This window comes from Orbicella faveolata, unplaced genomic scaffold, assembly GCF_042242905.1.
Source record: "Orbicella faveolata isolate gen_17 unplaced genomic scaffold, um_ofav_v1 contig_25, whole genome shotgun sequence".
NCBI classification, from domain to species: Eukaryota; Metazoa; Cnidaria; class Anthozoa; order Scleractinia; family Merulinidae; genus Orbicella; species Orbicella faveolata.
Window position 1 is genome coordinate 20,787,039 of NW_028301553.1, and position 24,547 is coordinate 20,811,585.

The 24,547-nt window shown below is 37.9% G+C and overlaps 2 protein-coding genes and 1 long non-coding RNA gene across 9 annotated transcripts in view; 1 reads left to right on the plus strand and 2 right to left on the minus strand.

Moving 5' to 3' along the window:
- LOC110054019 (tyrosine kinase receptor Cad96Ca-like) overlaps positions 1-23,634 on the plus strand; it is a 33,963-nt gene extending 10,329 nt beyond the window's left edge. Inside the window, exons 6-20 of one of the 4 annotated variants that reach the window (XM_089294358.1) lie at positions 1,976-2,287; positions 2,485-2,520; positions 2,644-2,763; positions 4,877-4,884; positions 7,133-7,146; positions 8,038-8,077; positions 8,298-8,556; positions 9,404-9,514; positions 9,876-10,066; positions 10,212-10,334; positions 19,416-19,486; positions 20,551-20,591; positions 20,975-21,071; positions 22,287-22,386; positions 22,988-23,634. In XM_089294358.1, the coding sequence (XP_089150484.1) occupies positions 1,976-2,287; positions 2,485-2,520; positions 2,644-2,763; positions 4,877-4,884; positions 7,133-7,146; positions 8,038-8,077; positions 8,298-8,556; positions 9,404-9,514; positions 9,876-10,066; positions 10,212-10,334; positions 19,416-19,486; positions 20,551-20,591; positions 20,975-21,071; positions 22,287-22,386; positions 22,988-23,056 (1,592 nt within the window). In that variant the 3' untranslated portion in view covers positions 23,057-23,634. Of the gene's footprint in view, positions 1-1,975; positions 2,288-2,484; positions 2,521-2,643; positions 2,764-4,876; positions 4,885-7,121; positions 7,147-7,354; positions 8,078-8,217; positions 8,557-9,379; positions 9,515-9,875; positions 10,067-10,211; positions 10,335-19,415; positions 19,487-20,550; positions 20,636-20,974; positions 21,072-22,286; positions 22,387-22,987 lie in introns of those variants that run through there. The other 3 variants (XM_089294359.1, XM_089294356.1, XM_089294357.1) reach the window with 3 other exon arrangements.
- On the minus strand, positions 10,945-18,307 carry LOC149109360 (uncharacterized). 4 transcript variants are annotated; one of them, XR_016208661.1, is made up of 6 exons: positions 18,051-18,307; positions 15,806-15,890; positions 15,271-15,394; positions 13,345-13,466; positions 12,701-12,904; positions 10,945-12,376 (listed from the first exon to the last, which is right to left on the minus strand). It is a non-coding gene; the product is annotated as an uncharacterized LOC149109360 (long non-coding RNA). The 4 variants fall into 4 exon arrangements; XR_016208659.1 differs by having other exon boundaries at positions 15,271-15,576; XR_016208658.1 differs by lacking the exon at positions 18,051-18,307 and having other exon boundaries at positions 15,271-15,576; positions 15,806-17,646.
- On the minus strand, positions 23,382-24,307 carry LOC149109361 (protein CFDP2-like). Its single transcript, XM_089294617.1, has 2 exons — positions 23,699-24,307; positions 23,382-23,396 (listed from the first exon to the last, which is right to left on the minus strand). The coding sequence occupies exons 1-2, from the start codon at positions 24,305-24,307 to the stop codon at positions 23,382-23,384; spliced, it is 624 nt and encodes a 207-aa protein (XP_089150743.1).
- Positions 24,308-24,547: the final 240 nt, after the last annotated feature.

Sequence of the window (24,547 nt, forward strand, 5' to 3'; positions counted from 1 at the left end):
AATATCAGGTCCTGAAACTTCTAAAAGGGCCATCTTGATATAAATTTAATAAATAGAGGATATTACATGGCCGCTTGGAGATACGAGATTTCTCTTCGAGTGTTGAAGAATATTTCAACACGAGAAGAGAAATTTCGTTTCTCCAAGTGGCCATGTAATGTTCTATTTACTATATAAACTCCAATAAAATCCCAAGCCATTTTAATTTCGCTGCGCAAGGCGCCATTTATTACGTAACCATAACAACGGTGATCCTTTCACATGTGAGGATAACATGTTATTTTCAGGTGAGAAGATACCACGTTTTCGCGCGAAAGCTCACCTGGTATTTTATTAGTTTGCATATAATATAAAAGGTGTCTATCTTTCTACCTATCTATCTATCTGTCTGTCTGGTTATTTATCCGTCTATCTAATACATTTAACTAAGCCTTAACCGCCGACCGGTTACCTCAGTGGTAGAGCACCGGACTAGCATGTGGGAGGTCGCGGGTTCAAACTCCGGCCGGACCAACACTCAGGGTCTTTAAATAATTGAGGAGAAAGTGCTGCCTTTGTAATGACATCTGCAAATGGTTAGACTTTCTAGTCTTCTCGAATAAGGACTATAAACCGTAGGCCCCGTCTCACATTTCTTCATAATTAATTCTGTGGGACATAAAAGACTCACACACTGATCGAAAAGAGTAGGGGACGTAGTTCCCGGTGTGGTGGTCTTCTCTCGTCTGATGGTTAAATGCTCGGAGATATTAGCTGCACAAGCTACTCTGAAATCCGAGGGTAAATAAAGTAATGTATGTAAGCCTAAAAGCGGAACCCCTGGGCCGGGTTGTTCAAAGCTCGATTAAGCTAACCCAGGATAAGCGAGGATTTTGATTTGCGTTTTGTAACTTTGCGGTGAGGTTTTCTGTTTATGTTGTTTGGCATTCTGTTTTGAGTTTGAAAAATCTAAAACTGCACAAAACAAAAGCAGTAAAAATATTTGTATGTAAGAAAAATTTATACTTTGGTTAAAATACTGGGTTAGCGTTAACTGGCTTCCGAACAACCCGAACTCAAATATCATATCATCTAAACTTGAGCCCGCGATATGGTCACTTGATAGTGGTCAGCGGATAACTTGTTTTGACAGGTGCCAATTGACCATAATACGGATGTCCAATATCAATGAAGTACGCTATAAACTAAGGCTGCATGTCTCTGTCAAACTACAGTAGAACCCCGGTAACTCTGAAGGGAAACGAAAAACAGTTCGACCTAGCGGGATCGATTGAATATCCAACTCATGTGCCATGTTAATAATTGATAGTTTACTGATTGTTCAGCACTTCAGTATACTGTGACAGCTAAGGACACCGCATTCGGTGTGACTCATAACATCGGGAAATGACTCTCAAATATATGAACGGTCGGTTGCACTAATTAAAATCAAGTTGCTGTGGTGTTAGTTTTGAGTGTTTTTACCGACTACACGACAAGGAAAGCTTATGGGATGACATCCCTGGTGAGTTACATGAACCAGAATTCGAGTTATCGGGGTAAATTTTTATCAAGGAAAACGAAGTTTAGTTCGAGTTAGTGGGGAATTCGAGTTATCCGAGTTCGAGTTAACCGAGTTAAAAATGAATGAAAAGTGGGGTCAAATCCTAGGAAAATGGGACTTGATTCGAGTTAGCGGGGGAGTTCGAGTTATCCGAGTTCGAGTTACGGGGGTTCCACTGTATTAGCCGGAATATGGCCGTCATCTTGCGCGACTCCGTCGTCGCCATCGTCGTGCGAACGCGCCCACGAGCAATACCGCTAGCCAAGAAAATCAATTCATGTGTTTCCTTTTCTTTCCTATATGAGTATGGAGTCCGGAGGGCCGCCGAAGCTCCGCTATTATTTCGCAGAAAGCGATATTACAGTAAAAATGCTTTGAACTCATTTGATCCAACTAGTTGGAAACAATTTGCTAAATAACTTTATCACTTAGGAATTCCCGAGACACCAGAAATTAGAGACTTGCCTGCCGAGATACACAGCGATGAAGTGGTCATAAAATGGACAAAGCCAAACAACAATGGAGCGGACATCACACAATACACTGTGTATATTCGAAACGTTACCAGTGATGATACCGTAGGAGACTGGAGAAAGACTGAGGTCATTTATGATGTCTCTATACTTGAATACGTCGCCGCACTTGAAAAAGGTCAGCAGTATGAATTTTTGGTTACGGCAACTAACAAATATGGAGAAAGTTTGAAAAAACAGCAAAACATAAAGAGAATCAATGTTTTGGAAGGTAAAGTAATGGCTTTTTTTTCTTTTTCTGGATTTGTTATGTAACTCGCTAGTTAAAATGAAATTTTTGTTTTTCGTAACAACTAACTTGGAATTTAATGTTGTAGTGGTTACGGACTGGAACAGTGGTTATTACTGTCCTTAAACGCGGGTACATTCTTGAATACTAGTTTTATGTCTGTTTTCCTGTTATTTTAGAGTCCAGTAGATCGACTGCGAACCAGAATCAAACAGGTAATAAAACAATTCGGTGTATATATTTAAAGACATAATTTATTTGGCAAGACTTGTTTGGTAAGACGTGACCAAAAATATGCTCCTATTTGTCGCTTTAATTGAAAATGTTATCACCCACAGTTGTTAGATGCGATAAAGAACTGGAGATTCTCCACGCTGTTTATCTCAGTATTATAATCCTATTGGCGATAATCATTGTTGGTATCAGTGTTATCCACTGGAGAATACGTCGAGGTCCAGGTATGGTAAATATATGTTATTTGCCGGCTTATGGTTGGTCCGTATAGTGAAACACTGTGACCGAGGTCTTGAAAATGCTGCCCGGGGCCGCAGGCCGAGGGTAGCATTTTCAAGCCCGAGGTCACAGTTTTTCACTATACGTACCCACCCTAAGCCGGCAAATAACCTATTTATTTTTTTCCTGCGGTAAATTGGCTTACGAGCAGGTTTGTCTACGCAACTTTGTAATTGAATTGCTTAACTTGCCGTGTACAAACCATCGCAAAAACTCTAACGAGTGACCGAGCAAGTAACTCAGATACTAGACATAGAAAGATATAAACTCGACTGCAAATGACTTTTTTCGCTTAAAATTGTGCGGCGAGAGAAACACAGGATAACGCGCCATTACAACGCCGAGTTACAAACAACCAAACAAACTCTCACAACTTCAAAATAATCTATTGAATTTACTAACAGTGACTTTCCTTGCCATTTAAAAGTGAATAGAGCTAAACCTTCATTGATTAATCGTCGATGGAAGTGTAAAAAGGGCGGAAGATTGACGATTACCGCCAGTTCACTCGATCAGGAAAATTGACCGACAGGACAATTTCACCCGCGCTGTTTCCCGCCGTTACCGTGATCGTGCTCAGAGATAGGAAAATCCGGACTGCGCCAAGAAGCATTCAGATTGCAGGATTCGTTACCGTGCCCTCTTGGCAAAAAGTAACACTTATTATTTAGTTTCTAGACACGCTCTACTGAAATGGAAATTAACAAAGTTATTTAGCCGTCGAAGTGAGATGAGCTGGAGATGAGCTCGGCTGGAAGCATACACAAATGGACAAATGGAATCCATTTTTTTCTTCACGCTGGACTAAATTAGTGGTGTTGTGTGTCTACCCGAGGTAGAGACTTTGAAAGGGCCCTATAAATAGCTGACACTCAGTTTTCACTACTCTTTTCTGCTGTTCATCTCGTGAAATCTCTAGCCTTTTATAAACCTTGAGCCGGATAGCATCAATTTTAAGTAAAGCCTCCCTAAAGTCAATTCTAAGGTTACCCCGTACAGTCCTGATCCAGTTGTCCTGGCTGATCCCAACGTGTGCAGGGAGAAAAAAAGGTATGAGCCTGACTGATATGTTTGCATGTAAGCCCTTAAGAGTCCCTGTCCATAAAAATGGGAAATAACTCGGCAAGGGTCGAAAATTCGATTTCGCTCATATTTTTATGGTAGATAGGCTAGGGTATGACAAAAACTACTGGATAGGTTTTTTGGCAAAATATCCTTTTATTTCAAAGAAATATGCAAATTACCAAATTCCGTTAAAATCGTCATTTGACGCACCATTTTATTAAACAAGTTTGAGAGCCTCGCATGCAAAACCACAACATTCTTCCGTCTTTAAAACACTCAAATATTTTTGTGCAACGTTTAAATGTATACTGGGTTGATTTTAGGGAATGTTGCGTTGTCTTTTTGGGTGAACAATAATTAAATTTCGAAGACATGTATTTCATTCACTTAAAAGTACTTCGTGAATATAATTAATTTTCACCATGTGCGAAACCTTCAAATGGACCAAGCTTCTGGTGGTTGAATTGCAGAAGGATGGTCTACAGATTCCTGTAAAAATTTCTTTGGGCAAATGATTGTGAGCGACGCGAGAGCTTTTCAAAGTACGTCAAAAATGCAAATATTTGACCATCCGTCGCCAAATTTCAATTTACGGGTTAGACGTATATTTCAGCATGCGCCACATGACTTGACCTATGTTAAATTGAAATAGACACAGAGCTGATAATTTCGAAATGTTCTAACCTCATTTGCTGTAAAAGGCAGGTGCAAAGCCGATTTGACGTGTTTCTCTCACCATTCGTCGCACAAAAAGCAGAAGTTTGCTTTTGTTTACATAACGTCCGATGTACATCGCCAACTGTCAACTTATTTAACGGTCGAATACGATGAATCTGTGACCCTCGTTCGACACATATGATCACCACTGCATCTAAGTCAAAAACGGCTAAGTCATTCGTAGATAGTTGCTTGCTTTGCACTGCACCAAAATATTGCGTTTGATCGATTGCTGACCATTGCTGATAAGCGTGTCGGCGCAGCACAATCTTACAGCCGTTATTGTTCGTCACGCAATGCTGTCACGGCATATGCTGCACATTTTGATCTATTTTGTATAGAGTACTCTCAGGATAAGTGAAACAATTTAATCATTGTTCATCTGTTTTTTCATATATATAATAATATATGTGTATATTTATATAATTTTATTCTTTTTGTGTACGTTGCCTCGGTCCAAATCACGTTTGTTGTACGCATTGTTCTGATGTTTTAGACAACAGCTGATAAAGCTAGTACCTGTACTCACTAGAATTTTAAGAAAATCGCCATAAAAAAATTATAGATTAATGAAGCAAGAACAAGCTGAAATAAAAATAGGAAATCACAACGTGTCTAATTCGTGAGAAAAACAGACTAAATTTAATTAGTAATTACGTGAGTAAATAGCCCTGGCCATGCCATTTTATTTGGCGTATTTTGTTTGCTTAGTGGCGAGGCATTGGTATGTAACAGAAAATAGAGGACTGTTGTCAATACAGTCCAAAGTTATCGTCAGTGAAATATTGTAAATAAAACACCTATTGACCGGTTACCTCCGCAGCCATCATTTGGTCATTCCGATAAGGGTTTCATTACTGTCTTTACCCCTATTAAGGGGCCAACCAAAATTTAAGAACTTTGTTTTGGAAAGGGCGATGGCAGATAAGAGTCTGAAATTGAAGGTGCATGACGAGTGATAATTCAAACACACGTCTATCATGATTGTATTGAATTCACTCCATGTTCACCAAGAAATTTATAGCCCGATAGTCAAAAATTAAATATTCAAGGTACACCAACCTCTATTTAAGCGGCTAGCCCCATTGCGCGGTCGCCACCCATTTCCCCAAGGGTAGCCCACTGTATTACATGTAAACCAAAAATAATTGCATGGCGCGAAAAGACCTAGGTATGAGTTTAGCGTTACAGTATTACGCAGGGGCATGGTAGATAGCGGTGGTCGAGTAAAAGATAACAACAGGGGCTATGGTAAATTATTCATTCTTTTCATTTCTTAATTTAATCTCTTCCTACTCAACACGATTGTGTGCTCCCAGTGATTCCAAGCCTTACGGAGTCTTACGTATTAGGATAGAAATTGTCCCACCCCTACCCCCTAAAATGGGATGACAGAATTGCGTGACGAACAAGGAACCGCTGCAAGCAAGGATTCAAGCCATCAAACCATGATGATCAAACGTAATATTTTGGTGTAGTGCAAAGCAAGCAACTATCTACGAATGACTTAGCCGTTTTTGACTTAGATGCAGTGGTGATCATATGTGTCGAACGAGGGTCACAGATTCATCGTATTCGACCGTTAAATAAGTTGACAGTTGGCGATGTACATCGGACGTTATGTAAACAAAAGCAAACTTCTGCTTTTTGTGCGACGAATGGTGAGAGAAACACGTCAAATCGGCTTTGCACCTGCCTTTTACAGCAAATGAGGTTAGAACATTTCGAAATTATCAGCTCTGTGTCTATTTCAACTTAACATAGGTCAAGTCATGTGGCGCATGCTGAAATATACGTCTAACCCGTAAATTGAAATTTGGCGACGGATGGTCAAATATTTGCATTTTTGACGTTCTTTGAAAAGCTCTCGCATCGCTCACAATCATTTGCCCAAAGAAATTTTTACAGGAATCTGTAGACCATCCTTCTGCAATTCAACCACCAGAAGCTTGGTCCATTTGAAGGTTTCGCACATGGTGAAAATTAATTATATTCACGAAGTACTTTTAAGTGAATGAAATACATGTCTTCGAAATTTAATTATTGTTCACCCAAAAAGACAACGCAACATTCCCTAAAATCAACCCAGTATACATTTAAACGTTGCACAAAAATATTTGAGTGTTTTAAAGACGGAAGAATGTTGTGGTTTTGCATGCGAGACTCTCAAACTTGTTTAATAAAATGGTGCGTCAAATGACGATTTTAACGGAATTTGGTAATTTGTATATTTCTTTGAAATAAAAGGATATTTTGCCAAAAAAGCTATCCGGTAGTTTTTGTCATGCCCTAGCCTATCTACCATAAGGATATGAGCGAAATCGAATTTTCAACCTTTGCCGCGAAAATAAGAATTTGTCTGATTTTTTCAGGCAGGCACTCTTAATACAGTCCCAGAATGAAATCATTTTTTGAGGTATCAGGAGATGTATACAAAACTTGAAAAATAGTATTCTCAAGTAGGCCATTTTTTCATTAGTTACTTGTCTTTTTCAGCACATTTTTTGTTGTTGTTTTTCAGTAATTTCAAAGCGGCGTGAAAAGCGGTGAGTATAGCCGTCAAAGTTCAGCAGTTTTCCCTAGACATAATAGCGCACGCTACGATTGCCTGCCAGAAGTCAGTATATTAGTTGCACGTGCAAAAATGACGCAAGTAACGCTTTGAAAAAACGAAAGCAACTTCAGTATTTGAAACGCGTTAAATCATTTTGCAATACGTAGCGATAGTTTCAAACTGTTTTCAAATATGTGTTTATTAAGCGTACGATCAATAAAATATGACAAAAAATGTCGTTAAACAAGGGGTAAAAAAGTTCTTAGTCACTCTTGTTTTCTGGCACGCGATACAAGGCGCATGGCGTCACATGAGCCTGTACTTAAATAAAAGTCATGCCCAGTCTTTGATCGAGGATCGGGTTGAATCGCGTTTAGAGATAAGATTTAAAAAAGATCTGTGAGACAGATTTTGAGCTATTTGTGAAACAGGCAAAATTTCACATTTTCTTAGTTTGCGAAAAATTTGTGTTACAGATTTTTATTTTACTTTGCGGGGGAATGTTTAATCAGAGCCAATTTCTTATTCCTGAAAATTTTGAGGTGGGGTCAAAGGTGTAGATTTTGAGAAAAACGTCTTTTAACCTACTAGTGCCCAGTCTCTCCGTAGGTACTCGATCTTTCATTTTGGCCATTTGTTGACGTTTAAATTGTTCAAGTTCCACATAGAATGGTAAAAGACTCGGAAAACAGTAGATAGAGAAAGGTAAAACATTTTGGAACATTTTTGAAAAGAGTTCGAAGTTGGGCTGTTGTAATCCATCAAAACTGTAGTAAACCACCTTAACTGACAGCTCCAGGAAGCAATAGCTATTCATAACTATTTACACCACCAACACGATACTTAAAAGGGTTTAAAATGAAATCATGTTTTCTAATTCCAGCATTAGCAGATCCTCATTAAGTGCAGATTGCATTGAGATGGTAAGCTCTTCTTTTAATGTGTCTCTCGTTGTGGACTAGAAGAAAATATCGGTTTTATTACATTACCAGTACAAATGAGTCAGAATAAACCAAAAATGGAAATTTTTTCTGACACTAAAATGCCTTCGTATCATTTCTAGGTATCCACCTCAGCTTCTATCGCGTTGATAAAGGTTGTTTAGCGATATAACTTCGTAATTTGTTTTACGTTCCCTTCAAGAACACTGTTGACCACCACGCAGCAGAAGTTCAGTCCACAGACACAATTGATGTTACCAGCATAACCTACGAGATTCCTAACAGTGGTGGAAATTACATGCCTCTTCATCCTTCAACAAGAAGCTGGGAGATCAGTCGAGAGCAAGTGGATATCATTAAAAATATCGGAAAGGGAGCTTTCTCTCAAGTCGCTAAGGCAACAGCTAAGAACATCTATGGCAGCCAAGGTGTCATAACTGTGGCTGTGAAAATGTTGAAAGGTTATGGAAAATTATATTTTAATCTTATGATTAAAGCTCTTATTATATGGCTTTGGTTTGAAGCCGATATAACGTGCGCTCTTATTGGCTAATTCTAGGGCATTATTCTCCCATGATGCCCAAGTGCCGATTGCGGGGCTACAAAAACAAAGCAAAAGATAATAATGAAACTATTGCGTTTTCCTGAAAATTGTAGCGGCTTTAAACGATGAGAAACGAGGAACACTCTGCGAATGACTCCTATTACCCTGACGAGCTTCAATTTTAGGAGAGCACAGCGAACCCATAGCGTTAAATTATGAACGAGTAGTTGTTGAGCAGGACAAAGGAAACAGCTAGGGCGAAATTGGAACTTCCGTCATAGAGCCATACAATAAACTACTAATCAACGTCCAACGTTCAGTCTTCACGGGAAATTTCTCAAACCTCGGCCTTGCAGCATAGACGGTTTGCGATTTCCTCGTAAAGACCTCATTCTCGGTTAATAAGTAGTTATTGATATCCCCCTGACTTTGTCTTTTGTAAGATAGCGGTTCTTCGACCGATTGATTTAATTGATTGTCTGATGACTGACTGACTGACTGACTGACGGACGGACGGATTGACGAACATACGGCCTAACTCATTGCTTGCTTGCTTTCATTTTTGCATGACTACCTAACTAACTGACTGACTGACTGACTGACTGGTCGATCGATCGATCGATTGATTGATTAATTGATTGACTGACTGACTGACTGACTGATTGATTGATTGATTGATTGATTGATTGATTGATTGCCTGACTGACTGACTCATATTCTCACTTTTGCTAAATTTTTAGTTTTAATTTATTTACCTCAAGTAGAAAACGCTCCTGAATCAGATAGGAAGGACCTGCTCTCAGAGCTCGAGCTCATGAAAAACCTGAAGCCTCATCCTCACGTGATCAAGCTGATTGCATGTGTTACCGAGTCGGGTAAAGAAAATATTTCTTTATGTAATGTGACATGGCTACGTCAATTAACAATCAGGAGTTGAGTTCAGTAATATAATATGCATTTGGCGATTATAATAAAAAGTTTATCAGACGTTAGTTTTGTGAAAACGCACACACTGAAATCGCTAACAGAATATCAATCAATGTCTAAGATTGAACATTTGAAAGTGAAGTATATACACATATGCCTTAGTATTTTCCGTATGTTTGTCATGTACTCTCTCTTTCCGTTCCGGCACTCTCAAACTTTAGGTTAAGTTCCCTGCAGTTTATAGAGATTGTTTCTGTAGTCATTTTATACTTGAACTTCATATGGTAAGGGCATTTTCCTTTATTTTAGATCCGTTACTGGTCCTTATTGAATATGTGCCGTACGGTGATCTGCTGGGTTATTTGAGAAAGAGTCGTGGACTCAGTGACACATATTTTAATAACCCGGATAAAAAGCCGGAAACCAACCTAACTTCAAAGCAGTTGATGAGGTTTGCCTGGCAGATAGCTGACGGGATGGCTTATTTGTCGTCAAGAAAGGTAAAAACATCTCTACTAATTGCTATTCTATGACTACTAAAGGTATCTCAAACCTGGAAAAAGACTTACAATACAAAAACAGGACAACAAATCAAGCACATGTAGCCATGACGGTAATTTTGAAATAATCACATCTTTACTTCAGATAATCCATCGTGACTTGGCGGCCAGAAATGTTCTTGTTGGTGAAGAAGAGAAATGCAAGGTGACAGATTTTGGGATGGCGAGGAATGTTCAGCAAGATGATATTTACACCAAACAAAGTCGAGTGAGTATCATATATTTACTGAGCTTCCCAAAATAATTATCTTTATCAAATCCCAAAATAATTATCCTTATCAAATCGATTCCAAAGAGTCAGACTGGGGGACACACTTTCGAATTGGCAATCTATATCTAATGGTGTACCACAGGGATCTATCCTCGGCCCATTATTATTTAACATCTTTATGGACGATCTTTCATATGTTATTGAGAAGAGCACTCTCTCCACTTACGCTGACGACACTCAAATCTTTTACGCTGACAATGAACTCTCCAAAGTTGAAGAAACAATCAACAATGATCTTATCAGTGCTGATATATGGTTTGCGGGAAATAGTATGAAGAGGAACATTTCAAAATACCAGGTGATGGTGTTGGGAAAAAATAAAGGAACTGATGATTCAGTTTTCAAGTGTGAAGAGTCACAATTTCCCATATCCAACAAAATGGAACTTCTTCGCGTGACAATTGATGAGAAATTAAATTTTGAAAAGCACATCGCTAAAATATGTAGAAAAGTCAGTCAACAGATCGCTGTAATATAGAGATTTAGGCCAGCCTAAAAGCGGAGCTCTTCAGTGATTTTTCGGAATGACTAATGAAAATAATCCAACTTGTATGAGGTAAATTGCGAATGATTTAATAGTTTCAGCCGGAACTAGTATTACATCAGCAGATCGAGATGTAAGATGGTGTGATTATGAAATATAGAGCCATGATTTCAAGGATTTCTTGGAAGCCACCAAAAATCTTGATCACATAACAGAACCGTCTTCTGTGCTTTTTGGTGGCATTTCTTGTTCTTTCCTACCTTATTCAGAAAGACAAGGCATTATTATTAATCATTATATTCTTCCTTAGCTAACATGGGGACTCCCAAACAAAAGAAGTTTACACATTTTTTTGTTGTGGGGACTGATTGAAATGCAGTGTTTACAATATACTCAGTCCCTGAATTTCTACGAAATGAAATCTCACAAAAATACCAAAACAGTATACATATGTGAAAAGTTGGAAAGTTTTGTTTTCTAACTTGTCCCCAAAGATACATTTAGCCATCTTCACTATTGTATGGAGTCTCCCCCTGCTGGAAGGGTTTGCAATAAGCAAAATCACCCTCACATGAATGGTAATTACGATATTTTTTTTTTTTGCTGATCATGAATACTTGCGTAGGCTTCTAATAATAATTTTATTATTCAATTTCAATGTGATTTGTTCTTTTTCTCGACTGGCATTGTGGACTACAAGAGCTGTTATTGGGTTCCATTAATTAATTTTGTTATGATTAAATTATACCAAGAATTATCAGTAAGCTAAGAGGAAGTTATATTATGTACATGTATTTTGTCTGCACTACACAACCAAATGCACTCCAAGGTTATCAGGCATAAGTACATTTGTCAGAAGAGCCCAGCATATCCAAGATATGTTTTGACTGACACATCAATTAAGATAATTTACAGCAAAATGGATAAAAAAAATACATCAATATCCTACATGCACCAAAGCCAGACATGGGGTTATATGGCAATCATTTAAACAACCGATTGAAATAATTTATAAATTAGAGAACACTATTTCTACAACAGAATGGAACAAATTAACCTTATCGGACATTGCGAATGGCAAGGCTGTCTGTAGAATGTCACAAATTTCTCAACCCTTTCTTTCTACAAAAATGCTAATCCTGCAACTTTGCTTAAGACCCAGTTCTCCATTTCGTGTTGGCAAAATATCAATTTATGCCATGTCCAATGCAGATTATCACAAAATTGATTTACAAGCTCAATAAATATCATTTTAAAGCCAAAAAGCCAATTATTTAAATAAACCATGAGTAAATTATCTCGAAGAAAAACTGATTAATTTAAAAGGCACTTAAAAATAATTAGTTAATATGTGTTTTTTAATAATGTAATGCAGTGTATCTGTCACAATGTTGCAGCTATGATATTACTACAAACAGGATGGGTTGCAGAACTGAACCTCCAAGTCAGTTTATTCAATGAACTTGGTGCAGAATTTATAATCCCATCAAGTTGTCTGTAAATACAGAGAAACCAAACAGAGCATTACAATCATAAGTAATGAATTACTGAACACTTTTACATGTATGAACAGTGTATGTTCCATTAATATTGGGGATCTCTCAGGAGCTGCATCCATGATAAATTAATTTGTTCCCAGATGCATTTGTTTATAGAACTTTTCACAAATTAATATCTCTGTCATAACAGTGATCTCTGTGTTCTACAACAATTGGTACACAAGAAAAATACACTCAGTAAGATATTGTTTACAATAAAAATCAATGCCTATAAGCAATCATAAGGACCATAAATTTATATTTCCTCAGAAATATCTCACCAGGCCATGGTTGCTTTGAAAATCTTTGATGTTTTAATACAGGCTCCCCATCTGTAAACTGTTCATATATTGATGGACAGGAACAGGCATGTAATTCCTTTCTTTGATATACAGTGTACTTCATTGTTAGTTGTTTACTGAGTGTTAGTAGTGAATCAAATGCTAGGGGTTGGTACTCCAACTTTCACTGTGGCAGGCTCTGCCCTGAAATACAAAGCAAACTTACATAACTGTTATGAACTTCGCCACTTGCTTTCGAGAGCAAATGCAATTTGCTTCAAACAAGAAACTGGAACATTGAGGGTTACAACAATGTGCACAGTCCCAATCACAGGGTCATCCAGGCTGTTTGGTTGTACATATAACTGTACAACTGTATATGAGTTCAGCTTCCAGAAGAAAATCAGAGTTTGTCAGGATAAATACTGATGTTCTTGCCTACTCAATGAATGAATGTGCAGTTTCAGAAGATATTCACACCCAACACCCATTCATGGCCAGTCTTTAGAAATTCCAAATTAAAGTATCAGGAATCAAGAGCTCTAATAGAGAAAAAACCTCCATGTGGGGTATGAATCTCCCCTTGAAGAAAACAACGTCTGAGAAATCATTAATTACAAAATAATGTTTAAGAAACATCTTACCTTTCAGAGAATTTTGTAATCTACACTGTCTGGCCAGTTCATATATTTGACAAGTTGGCACTGGGTGTGTTTGTAAATTTGTGCACTTCAACATCACATTACTATGTAGTAGCACTGGTCAACTAAAAACAGTATAATTTGGTTAATTAATATACACTGTACATTATTAGGTTGAAATATTGGTGTAGATTGTTGCACATCAACAGATACTGAAACTATTTGCTCCTGAATCATAACGAGTGAAAAATCGTGCATGAGACATTTACATGTACATGTAACAACCCTCCACCTCAGAACCATCACAGATATGATATGATATTTTTAAACTCTCTGAAATTTCAGATTATACAAGATTAACATATGCACATACATCATCTGGGGCAACCCTAAAACACTGAATTTGGAAACTGAAATCCGGAATCCAGAATCTGGAATCCAGAATCTGGAATCCGGAATCTGGAACCAAAAACCGGAATCTGGAATCCAGATATTATGAATGATGATAGAAATAATTCACTTCAGTAATGTCTAATAAATAAATATGAGCAAAAATTATTTTGTTGTTATTTATTTTCTTGGCTTTACTTCAGCCACAGACTGTAATTGCTAGAAAATTATTGACTAGTTCTGAACAACCCTTAGCTATACATCTGGCCTGGTTGTTCAAAAGCTGCATAAAGCTATCCATTGGGTACATCACTATCCAGTCAGGGTTACTGAGTTTTTGGGTGGATAGAGTTACTCATAGCCTGCAAGCAGGCTCTAGTATCTGTCTCTAATGTCTGAGCAGGCTAAATAGGTGTCTAGTGTTTTTCTGCATTGGCATGTCACCAAGAGCCTTCATGCAGCTTTGCCACTCACGTCCCCAGCCCAAACACGAGAGCCTGCTCATAGGCTAAGTTACCCATCTTTTGTTCAAGCTGGCCCTAGTGAGAGCCCGCTTCTTGTCTAGATCAAATTGCTCTGAGAAGACTGGTGAGCAGCACATTAACAACAAGCTATTGTGGGCTATTGCAGTGAGTTTCTGGCAGTCTTTTAGCATCTTTTAACAACATGTGGTCTGATCTGTTAGCAAGTGAGAAGCAGACGGAAGTAAGTGTGCAACATTTCTACAAATTGTTTTAATATGATGGCCACCAAGAGTATGAAAGGCTGATTTGTCACAGTATCAGTGTGGAAATTGTGTTAATCTGGAATTGGTCTCATATCTGTTGGAAAAATCAAATTTCATATTTAGACCAGATGGGTTAGCCTTTGGACTTCGAAAGTGGGGGCGTGACTGTCAATGTACAGGGGGCTGCCACTGACGGATATCCTGTTCTCTATGACATTTTCTATCTTGTTCAGTATCTACTAGACATAAAGGATAAATTTATACTCCTGGTAAATTGAAGATCACTTATTAAACAAAATGGCAATTACCAGCAAGCTTATTTTAGACACTCTCAAGGTGCTTGGAATAAAATTAAGACGCACTTTACTGAGATTCTCATAATCATAGCCCTCACTAAAAATAACGGTTGCACGATTTCAACAGACGGGGAATTTTTGTTTTAAAAAAGGTTTAGTTTGAGGTCCTTTTTACTTGGCAGCTTACTTTTTACAGTCAAAAAGCTAAGCAAAACAATTTTCGCATATTTGAAGAACTTATTTTCTTTGATTTGTGGACTCCCGTTTCCCGTTTCTGGGTTCCGGTTTTTGGCTCCAGATTCCGGATTCCGGTTTCTGGGTTTTAGGGTTGCCCCATCTTTAACAGAGTGTTTGCTTCACATTCAGTTTACACATGGCTGTTATCCAGCATAGGCAGACTATAAGTTTTCCTTCAAAAATATATTGCAACAACTATTGTATCTTTCATTACCTATTCTTGTTATGAAATGACACAAAATCCAAGAACAAGAAGTCATAAGCATAAAACTAACTTACGTGGTAGTGCTTACAGTTCCTCTTACTGTCTGCATATGCCGTCCATAAACTGGTGCTGCCTGGACAATGTACTCATTACTTTTCTGATCACACCTTTTAAAACGTCACTGTTATATAATTTGCCCTGAAAAAGCAATACATGAAATGTTATGCCTTTGGCACTCACCAAATACCTTTACATGATGTATAATGTACACCATATCAACATTCACAATTCTTTTTACTTTCATTGTAACTCTTTTGTGTCATTTCCCCTCACTTGAAGACAGGACTTCCACATTAGGTGATAATTTGCCTCTGGAATCTCTATGAATTCACAGGGAGTGATAACAATTAAATCGTCACTAATTTTAGCAAAGGAGGCGTTCAAATGTCAGATTTTAAAGCTAAGTTTATACAGTAACTTTACATTACTCTTCGTATATATATATATATATATATATATATATATATATATATATATAACCTCTCAATTATTGCACCTATAGACAGAAGGTGTGCTGGAGGAAGAAATGTTCTAAACTTTACCCCTTACCTGTAATAGGATGACTATTATGAACTACGGTTTGTAACCAACACCAACATCAGGTTATGTATACACATGTATGTTTTGTTGTCGTCTGTAATCATAAAAAAAATAAAAATTTAAAATCCTCCATAAAGTTCATACTCAATAACACTGCTACATGTAGCGCTGTTACTGGAATTCAATTTAAGTGAAACTGTTGCAACAGCTCTCTCAAAATTGTTTCTAGTAGTTAAGGCAGGATAACAGAATATACATGTAGCACACAGCAAAGGCTAGAGATACACACATGTTAGTTATCAGTTAGGATTTGGTGAGCTTCTGTGCTGTAGGTATGGTGGAAAATAATAGATTATCAGAAATGAAGGTTCCTGAGACATTTTGACAGCACTGAGAGGAATTAATATATAAATTCACAAAAGAAGGAGAAGTTCTTGCCCTGTCCAGTTCTCTGTAATAAAAATATCATTCACATACAAGTCATTTATTATATATGGTTTGTGTTTAAAACCGATATAATGCACACTCTGATTGGCCAATTCCAGTGCATTATTTACATTTACATGGTATACCTCGGTAAAATCATAAAACATTGCGTGCAACTAAAATAAAAAATATAAAAAATAAAAAATAAAAAGAAATGCCTAATTCATAACAATTTGAAATATTCAACACTAAAATGAATGTAATTCTTTACTTGAAAATTATTCTCCCGTAATGCCCACGGGCCAATTACAGGCATGCTAAAAAGTCCTAACACAAAGTAAAAGGAAATTAAGAAAACTATTGCTTTTTTCCGGAAAATTGTAGCGACTGAAGACAATGATGGAACACTCTGAGAGTGCATTCTATCAACCTGATGAGATAAAATTTACGGAGAATAGAGAATTCACAAAGTTATATCACAAACGAATTGGTACAGGACAGGAGAAAGGAAACTGTACAGCCAGGAAGAAACTGAAACTTTCTTCGACGAGCAAAAAAGTATGCATGCACAACAAAGAAAACAGTCAGTGACATTCATTTAATAAGTTAGTTAATAAAAAATTAGTGTGAAGAAGAGAGCAGAGAGAGATAGAGAGTGGAGATAGGAGAACACTCTCTCCAACTAAATTGTGTGTATATGTATGTAAAAGTTATTCTTATTACCGAAAAATGGTCAGGGCAATAACTTCTATTACACTGTTCAATTTACCGAGTTAATTAGTACCATCTCACTTTTTAGGAACATTTCCATATTAAGTGTAAATACCGTGTTGGGGAATAACCTCTTATTAAGAAAATAGGGTCCATGTACCCCCAACCAAAAGCAATGGCACAAATAAAATGAAATAGCCAATCAAAATCGAAGCAGAGCTTTATTTGAAGACAGGATTGCCATGCATAATCGTCTACTCGACATTTTGGACTATATAAGCATTTCACCAAACCGAACTGATTGGACAGACAACAAAATAAAACGAGGAAATCTACATTATAAACACAAGATGCATATCACTACATCTGAGCTCGAGTATCAACAGCAAATCCCTTCTCAATGAAAGGTGACCGAATAAAAGAGAGGATAAAGAAAATTCGTTTAACCTTGCGGTGTTAAAGTTTAAAAATTATTCACGCTTAAATTTGAATATTACTGAGAGTCTGTAATTTTGCCGACGGCTTAATTTAGCTTTGCAGTCATTTTATTGGCAGTAGCTTTACTAGTCTTCAACCAAATTAACCTCGGAATTCACAAAAGCATTTCGCCAAACCGAATAAATCGAACTAACAAAACGAGGAAATCTCCATACTTTGTAATCACAATATGCAAATATTCACATAGGAACAAAAGTAAATTTAGCAAATCCTGTTCGCTTCGGGTTAAAATGGTTTGTAGACCTTTCTCGGTTTTCAACAACAGAAGAAATTTTAGCAGTCTACGAAGCGGCAGTGCTAACTAACTCAGAGAAAACTTCAAAACTCGCCCGGCCGTGTTTACAAGTACGGTTTTGGATAAGCTAATTTTTAGACGTGAGGTTATAAGCTTAAGTTACGACGAAAATAGACAGTTGTTCACAACTTCCAGTAACCTCCAAAGCGACCCACGTGTTATTGTTTAGAGACGAGCGAAATTAAAACCATGCAATTTTTAAAATCTCTTACAGCATGGCTTCAAATAAGGAAGACTTTTAATGGATTCCAATTGAAAATGAGCTTCTATCGCCGAGGCAACTTGTTAATTTTCATAGCAAACGCAACAACAAAAGTCACTTACCGCAAGTTGGCAATTCAGTTCGGCGAGTGTAAATCTTCCAGGCAGAAACTTGCACCAAAAGTTATGAAGACTGAACTGAAGTTATATTTTCGATAGACCAACGAATCAACCACTTCTTTCCGCTACGTTTACTGTTTTGTAATTTCTCTAAAACACTCGGGTACGTTTGATTTCTCTTGTTCATCACCTGACCAAATCAGGTGACTTTTGAATTTTCTTGCACGGCTGCACAGCATCACGTTCGCGCGAATTTTGAACTTGGCAGTCTTCTGAATCAGTTTGTGGGGTACTTTCGCCTCCTTTGTATAGCCCTCGTTAGCTTTGGTTCACGGCATTGTTCGGTATTATTTCACTTCCGTTCTCTAGCCCTTGACTAGCTATAATTTACGGCATTGTTCAGTACTGTTTCGCCTCCTTCCCCAGCGCTGGCCCGCTCAGTCTTTTTCGCGATCTTCTTCGCTACTTCTTTGCCTGTTAATTCTTGCTTTCTGTTTATTGCTTCAGTGGAACCCTGTCTTAAAAATATTAGATCAACCTCCGCTATCGTTTTTCTTTAAAAATCCCGCCAAGAAAAATGGCATTCTCCCGCTACAAACCGAGGGTGCATGTCTCTGTCAACCTATTAGCTGGAGTATGGCCGCCATCTTGCGCGACTCCGTCGTCGTCGTCGTCGTCGTCGTCGTCGTCGCCGTCGTGCGTACGCGCCCACGAGCAATACCGCTAGCCATGATAACCATGAGAAAATCAATTCATGGGTTTCCTTTTGTTCCCTATATGGGTATGGGGCTCCGCTTGGCGGCCCTTCGGGCCGCCGGAGCTCCGCTATTAAAAAGGATGCAAAAACTCTTGTCTTTTGAGACTGCCACACTTAAATTACTGCTCCGAAACGTGGCACTTTTGTAATAAGAAGTCAGCTGACAAGTTAGAGATGGTGAACAAACGAGCGCTCCATTTTGTTTTTAGAGATAAGTGCTCGCCTTATGAGGAACTTTGTAAGCGTATCGGTCTCTCAAGTCTTCGTGAACAGCGATTAGCGAAAATATTGTCCACTGTTTTCAAGATACTGGCCAGCAATGCAGGACCAGCAAGTTTACGTGATCTTATAACAGTAAGGTGCTCCACTTATAACCTTAGTGGCACCACAATACTGGACCTGGCTGGCTGGCTGGCTGGCTGGCGGGTTGGCTGGCGGGCTGGCGGGCGGGCGGGCTGGCTGGCTGGCTGGCTGGTTGGTTGGTTGGTTGATTGATTGATTGATAGATATAAAGAAATTTGGTTGATTGGTAGATAGATATAAAGAAATTTCTTTTGTAAAGTCTACCATAGGATAATGCGAAGAAATATAGTAAAAACGTTATCTTCCAGGGCCGGTTACCTGTTAAGTGGACTGCTTATGAAGCTTTGTTATATGGAACATACACAACACAAAGTGACGTGTAAGTAATAAACAATCTAATAACATTTGTCGCCTTATTTTGTCCTATCGACCATGGGGATGTCAATTTATTATAACTACGTCATAACCGATTTCATTTTGTTTAACTGCAACATAAAAATAAAATTAGTCGATAATTTCTAGCTAATTCCTAAGCTCTGGCAAAGCCGTGCGAGGGCCAGTAATCGTGCAATTGAGGAAGGTGGCGATTGGCAATGTAATGGTGCGCCACGCAGAAGGGTACGAACTGGAACGTATTAGAAGCTACATAATGTAAAAAGTAGAGCATTAGATAAGGAAATGGGTGACCATATTAGCTTCGGATTAAATTATTGTTATTCCACCCATCCAGAAGCAGATCTTAGTGTTCCAAGTATTCTTTTCAAGGTAGATATTAATGGCAAACTTGCGAATGCAATGTAGTGTCACTTAGCGCTAGTATTGAAAGCCTAAGAGAAGGGAATATTTATATAGTAATTTAATATGCTAGCATTAAAATCATGAATTTCTTTCTGAACGTTACCCATATAAGGAAATGGAGGATCACATGAGGCCAAGAAAAATTATTGACCTCATTAAAATTGCACCACCGTTACTTTGGCGACTAAGTAACCTACGAGGCCATAAAAGATGAAAGTGCGTCAAACTTTGAAGTGATCAGACCAGAAGGATGTTTCAGTTATGAAAGAAGAACGAAGGGAAGACACTAATTATAATAACTTTCCAAACAAGAGGTTGAGTTTTTCACGGGATAACCTCGACGTGACGACCACGTGTTTTGTGTTTGAGTTATGAAGACTGTTCACAAGTAAATAACTCTATTATGACATGATTGGTTAATGTTTTTTTAGAGCTTTGAAAACAAACCGTCATTGAAAAGAATATATTGCCTATTACTTATGAAAGAGCGATTCCTTAAAAGATGAATTCTTGGGAATCACAGTTATTTAACAGAGAACCCGGAAAGGTATCTAGCTCTGCTCAATCCCCTTATTTCCCCAAATACTTCCTCCATACAACTTATTGCAAGGAAGAAGTATTACTTATTGTTTTATTTTCTTTCAGTTGGAGCTATGGTGTTCTATTATACGAGATTCTCACCATAGGTAGGTTTATTTTTACATGTACACTATAAATCTACACGATGCATCACGAAAACTATTTTCTTATTATTGATAAACAAATGGTAACGAGTGAAATTAGGAATAATTTCAAGCACGTTTGGCGAAATACTAGTGATTTTCCGAGCCTTTAGGCGACGGAAATTGATCTAATTTTGACAAAACACAAGTGAAATTATTTATTAATTTCACAAGTATACCATTTGATTACCTTTCAATATCATGGGTGGCAAATTAGGCTTACAATCTTGGGTTTTTATTTTATTTTGTCGACAAAAATTTCACACCAAACGTTGCCTTTGGCAATAACTTCACATCTGAAATGATAAATTTGTCGCCAATGATATTATCTTCATTTTCATATCCAGGTGGATCTCCATATCCAGGAGTAAACGCTCGACAAATCGCCAGGAAACTTCAGGAAGGATTCAGAATGCCAAAGCCTAAACATGTGGATAACAAACTGTAAATACCTCGCTACATACCTTACATATCTTAATTATCTTGTTATCATTATCAAACTTCATCGAGTAAAGCAAAATAATTTACAATTAGAAAACCGTATTTGATACCGCACTCCTAAAAAAAATATATTCGAGTAAACGCCTGTATAACGCATCGCTATTCAGTGTTTACGTTCAGTCTAATTCTATTCCGAACTGGACAAACTTGACGCTTGCAAGTCAAAGAGTTTTTGTTACTCTAACCCAATGTATGCACTCTCATAGACAACGTTGATGGGCAAAAGCCGGCGAGCATGGTCAAAACCTTTGCGGAATCTCTGGCACACGCTCATAACCCAGCCACATTCTGTTTTGACCATGCTCTGACACGATGCTGTTGTCTCTATGAGAGTAAATAAAGCGGCTAATGATCCGATTTGTAAACAGAGCTGAATAAAGCTAGCAATCGGAAAAAATCTTAAAAGGTTAAAAAGTTTTAATCACCCGTATTAATCATTCATTACTTTACCCCATTTATATACGGCCACTCAAACAGTCATGTCATCTTCCATTTAAAATTACATCTGCATTCCTGATGCTTATTAAAGAGCAGTTGTTTAGAAGTGCAATTGTCATATATCTGTTAATTTAGACCAGTCATGAAATTTAACCGTAACCCGTTAGTACGGCCAAATTTTCATGGCCGTTTGGTGACAGTTTTAACGGGGTTCCACTTTATTGCAGTATTTTTGTGAGCTCCTAGGACTAGTCATAACACAATTGACGGGTAAAAATACACAAACGGACTCTAAACAATAACGCGCCCAATAAAAGATTTACTTTCCAATCTGTTTTTCATCCTAATTTTAAACTTTTTTTTCAAGTCTTAAGGAAGACTTAAAAAAAGATACAGACAACCTCTTATCTGGTCTCTTATAGTGTCGCCGCCATAGATCGTACAATGCTGGTTGCTCCTCTTCCTTCTCACAGCCACGATTTTCCGAGTATAAAGAAACCGGCGTTGTATGACCTCGACAATTTCTCTAGCACAGTTCTAGTAATGGAATATCGAAATCTCTATTTCGAACAGAAATGCAATTTCCAAAAACATTAATCGTCGTATGTCTGATCATTATATTTTCCAACCTCAGAAACCCCATTAGGACGGTGAACGGTTATGGTGAAGTTGTTATTATTATCGTTCTTCTTGTTGTTGCTAATGATTACTATATATCAGATATCAGGTGGTGCTTAAGTGCTGGGAGGAAGAGCCAAAAGATCGACCTACTTTTGTCAAACTAAAGGACACGATGAAAGAAATGGAAAGAAACCACAAGGTAAGCTCAGCTTTACGCATTTACTTAAAATACAACTTACCAAAACAATCTTGCATGCAGAGGACCACGTAACCAAGAATTACCCTGCGTGGCTTGATTGTTGCCAGAGCTCTTGCTCAAGCGTATGCAAGCATATACACGTACCAGCTGGCAATCTAAATGTAAATAAAACCAAATTTATGGCAAGGTTACCACTATGAGAAAAGGGCATGTATTTACCCATTGCTCCCCAACCCCGCAAGATACTAAAGAAGGTCGTTTTTACCGAAAAACCTTTTCGTAGCTGGAGAAAGAAGTCTTCGTAAAAGCTGCCTTCAAAATTGGCAATAGTAATAATAATAATAATAATAATAATAATAATAACAATAATAATAATAATAACGAATATTTATACAGGATAGCCCTTCAGTGCAAGAGTACTGTTATCAAAGGGTTCCTGTCTAAATAACATAATATGAGGATAAAAACTAAAATAAGATAAGAATGACTCCGTAACTTATTAATTTTACTGAATTTGTTATGTTTACTTTGTTGTCGCATGTCAAAGAATTTTAATATACGCTCAGTATCACTAATGATATGATTTGCCTTTTTTCTACAGACGTACGTCAACCTCAAAGAATACGACAATACTTTGTACGCAAATGTTGAGGACCTTAAAGCGGAATGACCAATTTATCACATAATTTGTTATTAAGATGTTGGTTTTTATAAATAACTTTCCCTCCCCGGACAATCCCTATGAAACTGATTCACCTTCTAACTCCCTACACCCTGTTCTAACTAAATAACAGTTGGGTACCCCTCCTATTCGACTTTTATGACCATGATGCAACAAAGGGCTTTTGTTTTGAAAAACCCCTCTCTCCCGCTCCCTTCCGATGGGCATCCCTGATATAACCTTATAGCCGGTTTAGAACTCGGTTTTTATGATAATTATGAGGTATTCTTTTGTAAAAATATCACTCTCAATGAGAAGCAGAATGTAATGTCGTTTAAGTCTTATTCTCCTTAAGAGAAACGATTATACATCGAATGGAAAAGTAGTTTTTCGCATCTTATTGACAGAGTTTGGTTATACGTACAGTTATCAATACGTAGTTTTTTGGGATAAGAAATCATCATGTTGTCAAAGTTAAGGCTGTTAACGAAATTAAATCGCGTTTTAGCCGAGTATTTGGAAACAATTAGAGAATTCTGTAATAATAATAATAATAATGATAATGATAATAAACAATTATTGGATGAGGTTTTTGTGATATCCAGAAAGATGGTGATCGCTGCTTGCATCAGCTCCTCTTCTTACTCTTACCTCAAGCAAGGAGCGGCGCCACATGCTGTTAACCATGAGATGGTCTGTTTGGTTTTGATCCCACCCATTTGGGGATGTCCAGGTGAGTTTGTTAATGTTGCGATGCGGGAATAAAGATCCAACGATGATCATGTTATTGAATGCACACCACTCTACCAGCCTCTCTCCATTGTCATTCTGCACTTCACATCTTTTTCTTCCCATTACCCTTTCAAAATTCACGTTTTCTGAGCCCACCTTGGCGTTAAGGTCATTTATCACCAGCAGGAGGTCCCTACGATGGACGCTCTCAAGTGCCGCTTGGAGCTGCTCATAGAAGGCTTCGTTATCTCTGTCGTTGCGGTCATTAGTAGGTGCATAGCATTGTATGATGGACAAGTTAGTCTGCCTACCCTTTAATCGTGCTAGAATAATCCTGCTGTTTACTGGCTTCCATTCCATTAAGTACTTTTCCATTCCTTTCTTCATGATTATTGCAACTCCCTCAAGATGTGAATCATCTTCTCTGCCAGAGTAAAGAGCTGTCTCTCCTGTTGTTGTCTTCATTCTCCCAGATTTTGTCCATTTACTCTCACTGATGCCTAAGATATCTAGTTTGTAACGCTTCATTTCAGCAATGACCTACGCCATCCTACCTGGCTCATACATTGTTCGTACATTCCAAAAGCCAATCAGTGTAGTTGTTTTAGCGCTGACGGCTCCCGTTGTCATGACGGTGGCTTGCTTTCGGCTTTGACCATTGTCAGTCATTCGAATCCCATTACCTGCAGAGCATCTGGTGTTTTCACTCTCAGCATTCACTGCTGCCCATGGCATGGATTCCGGAGGCTCGTTTTGCACAGATAATTC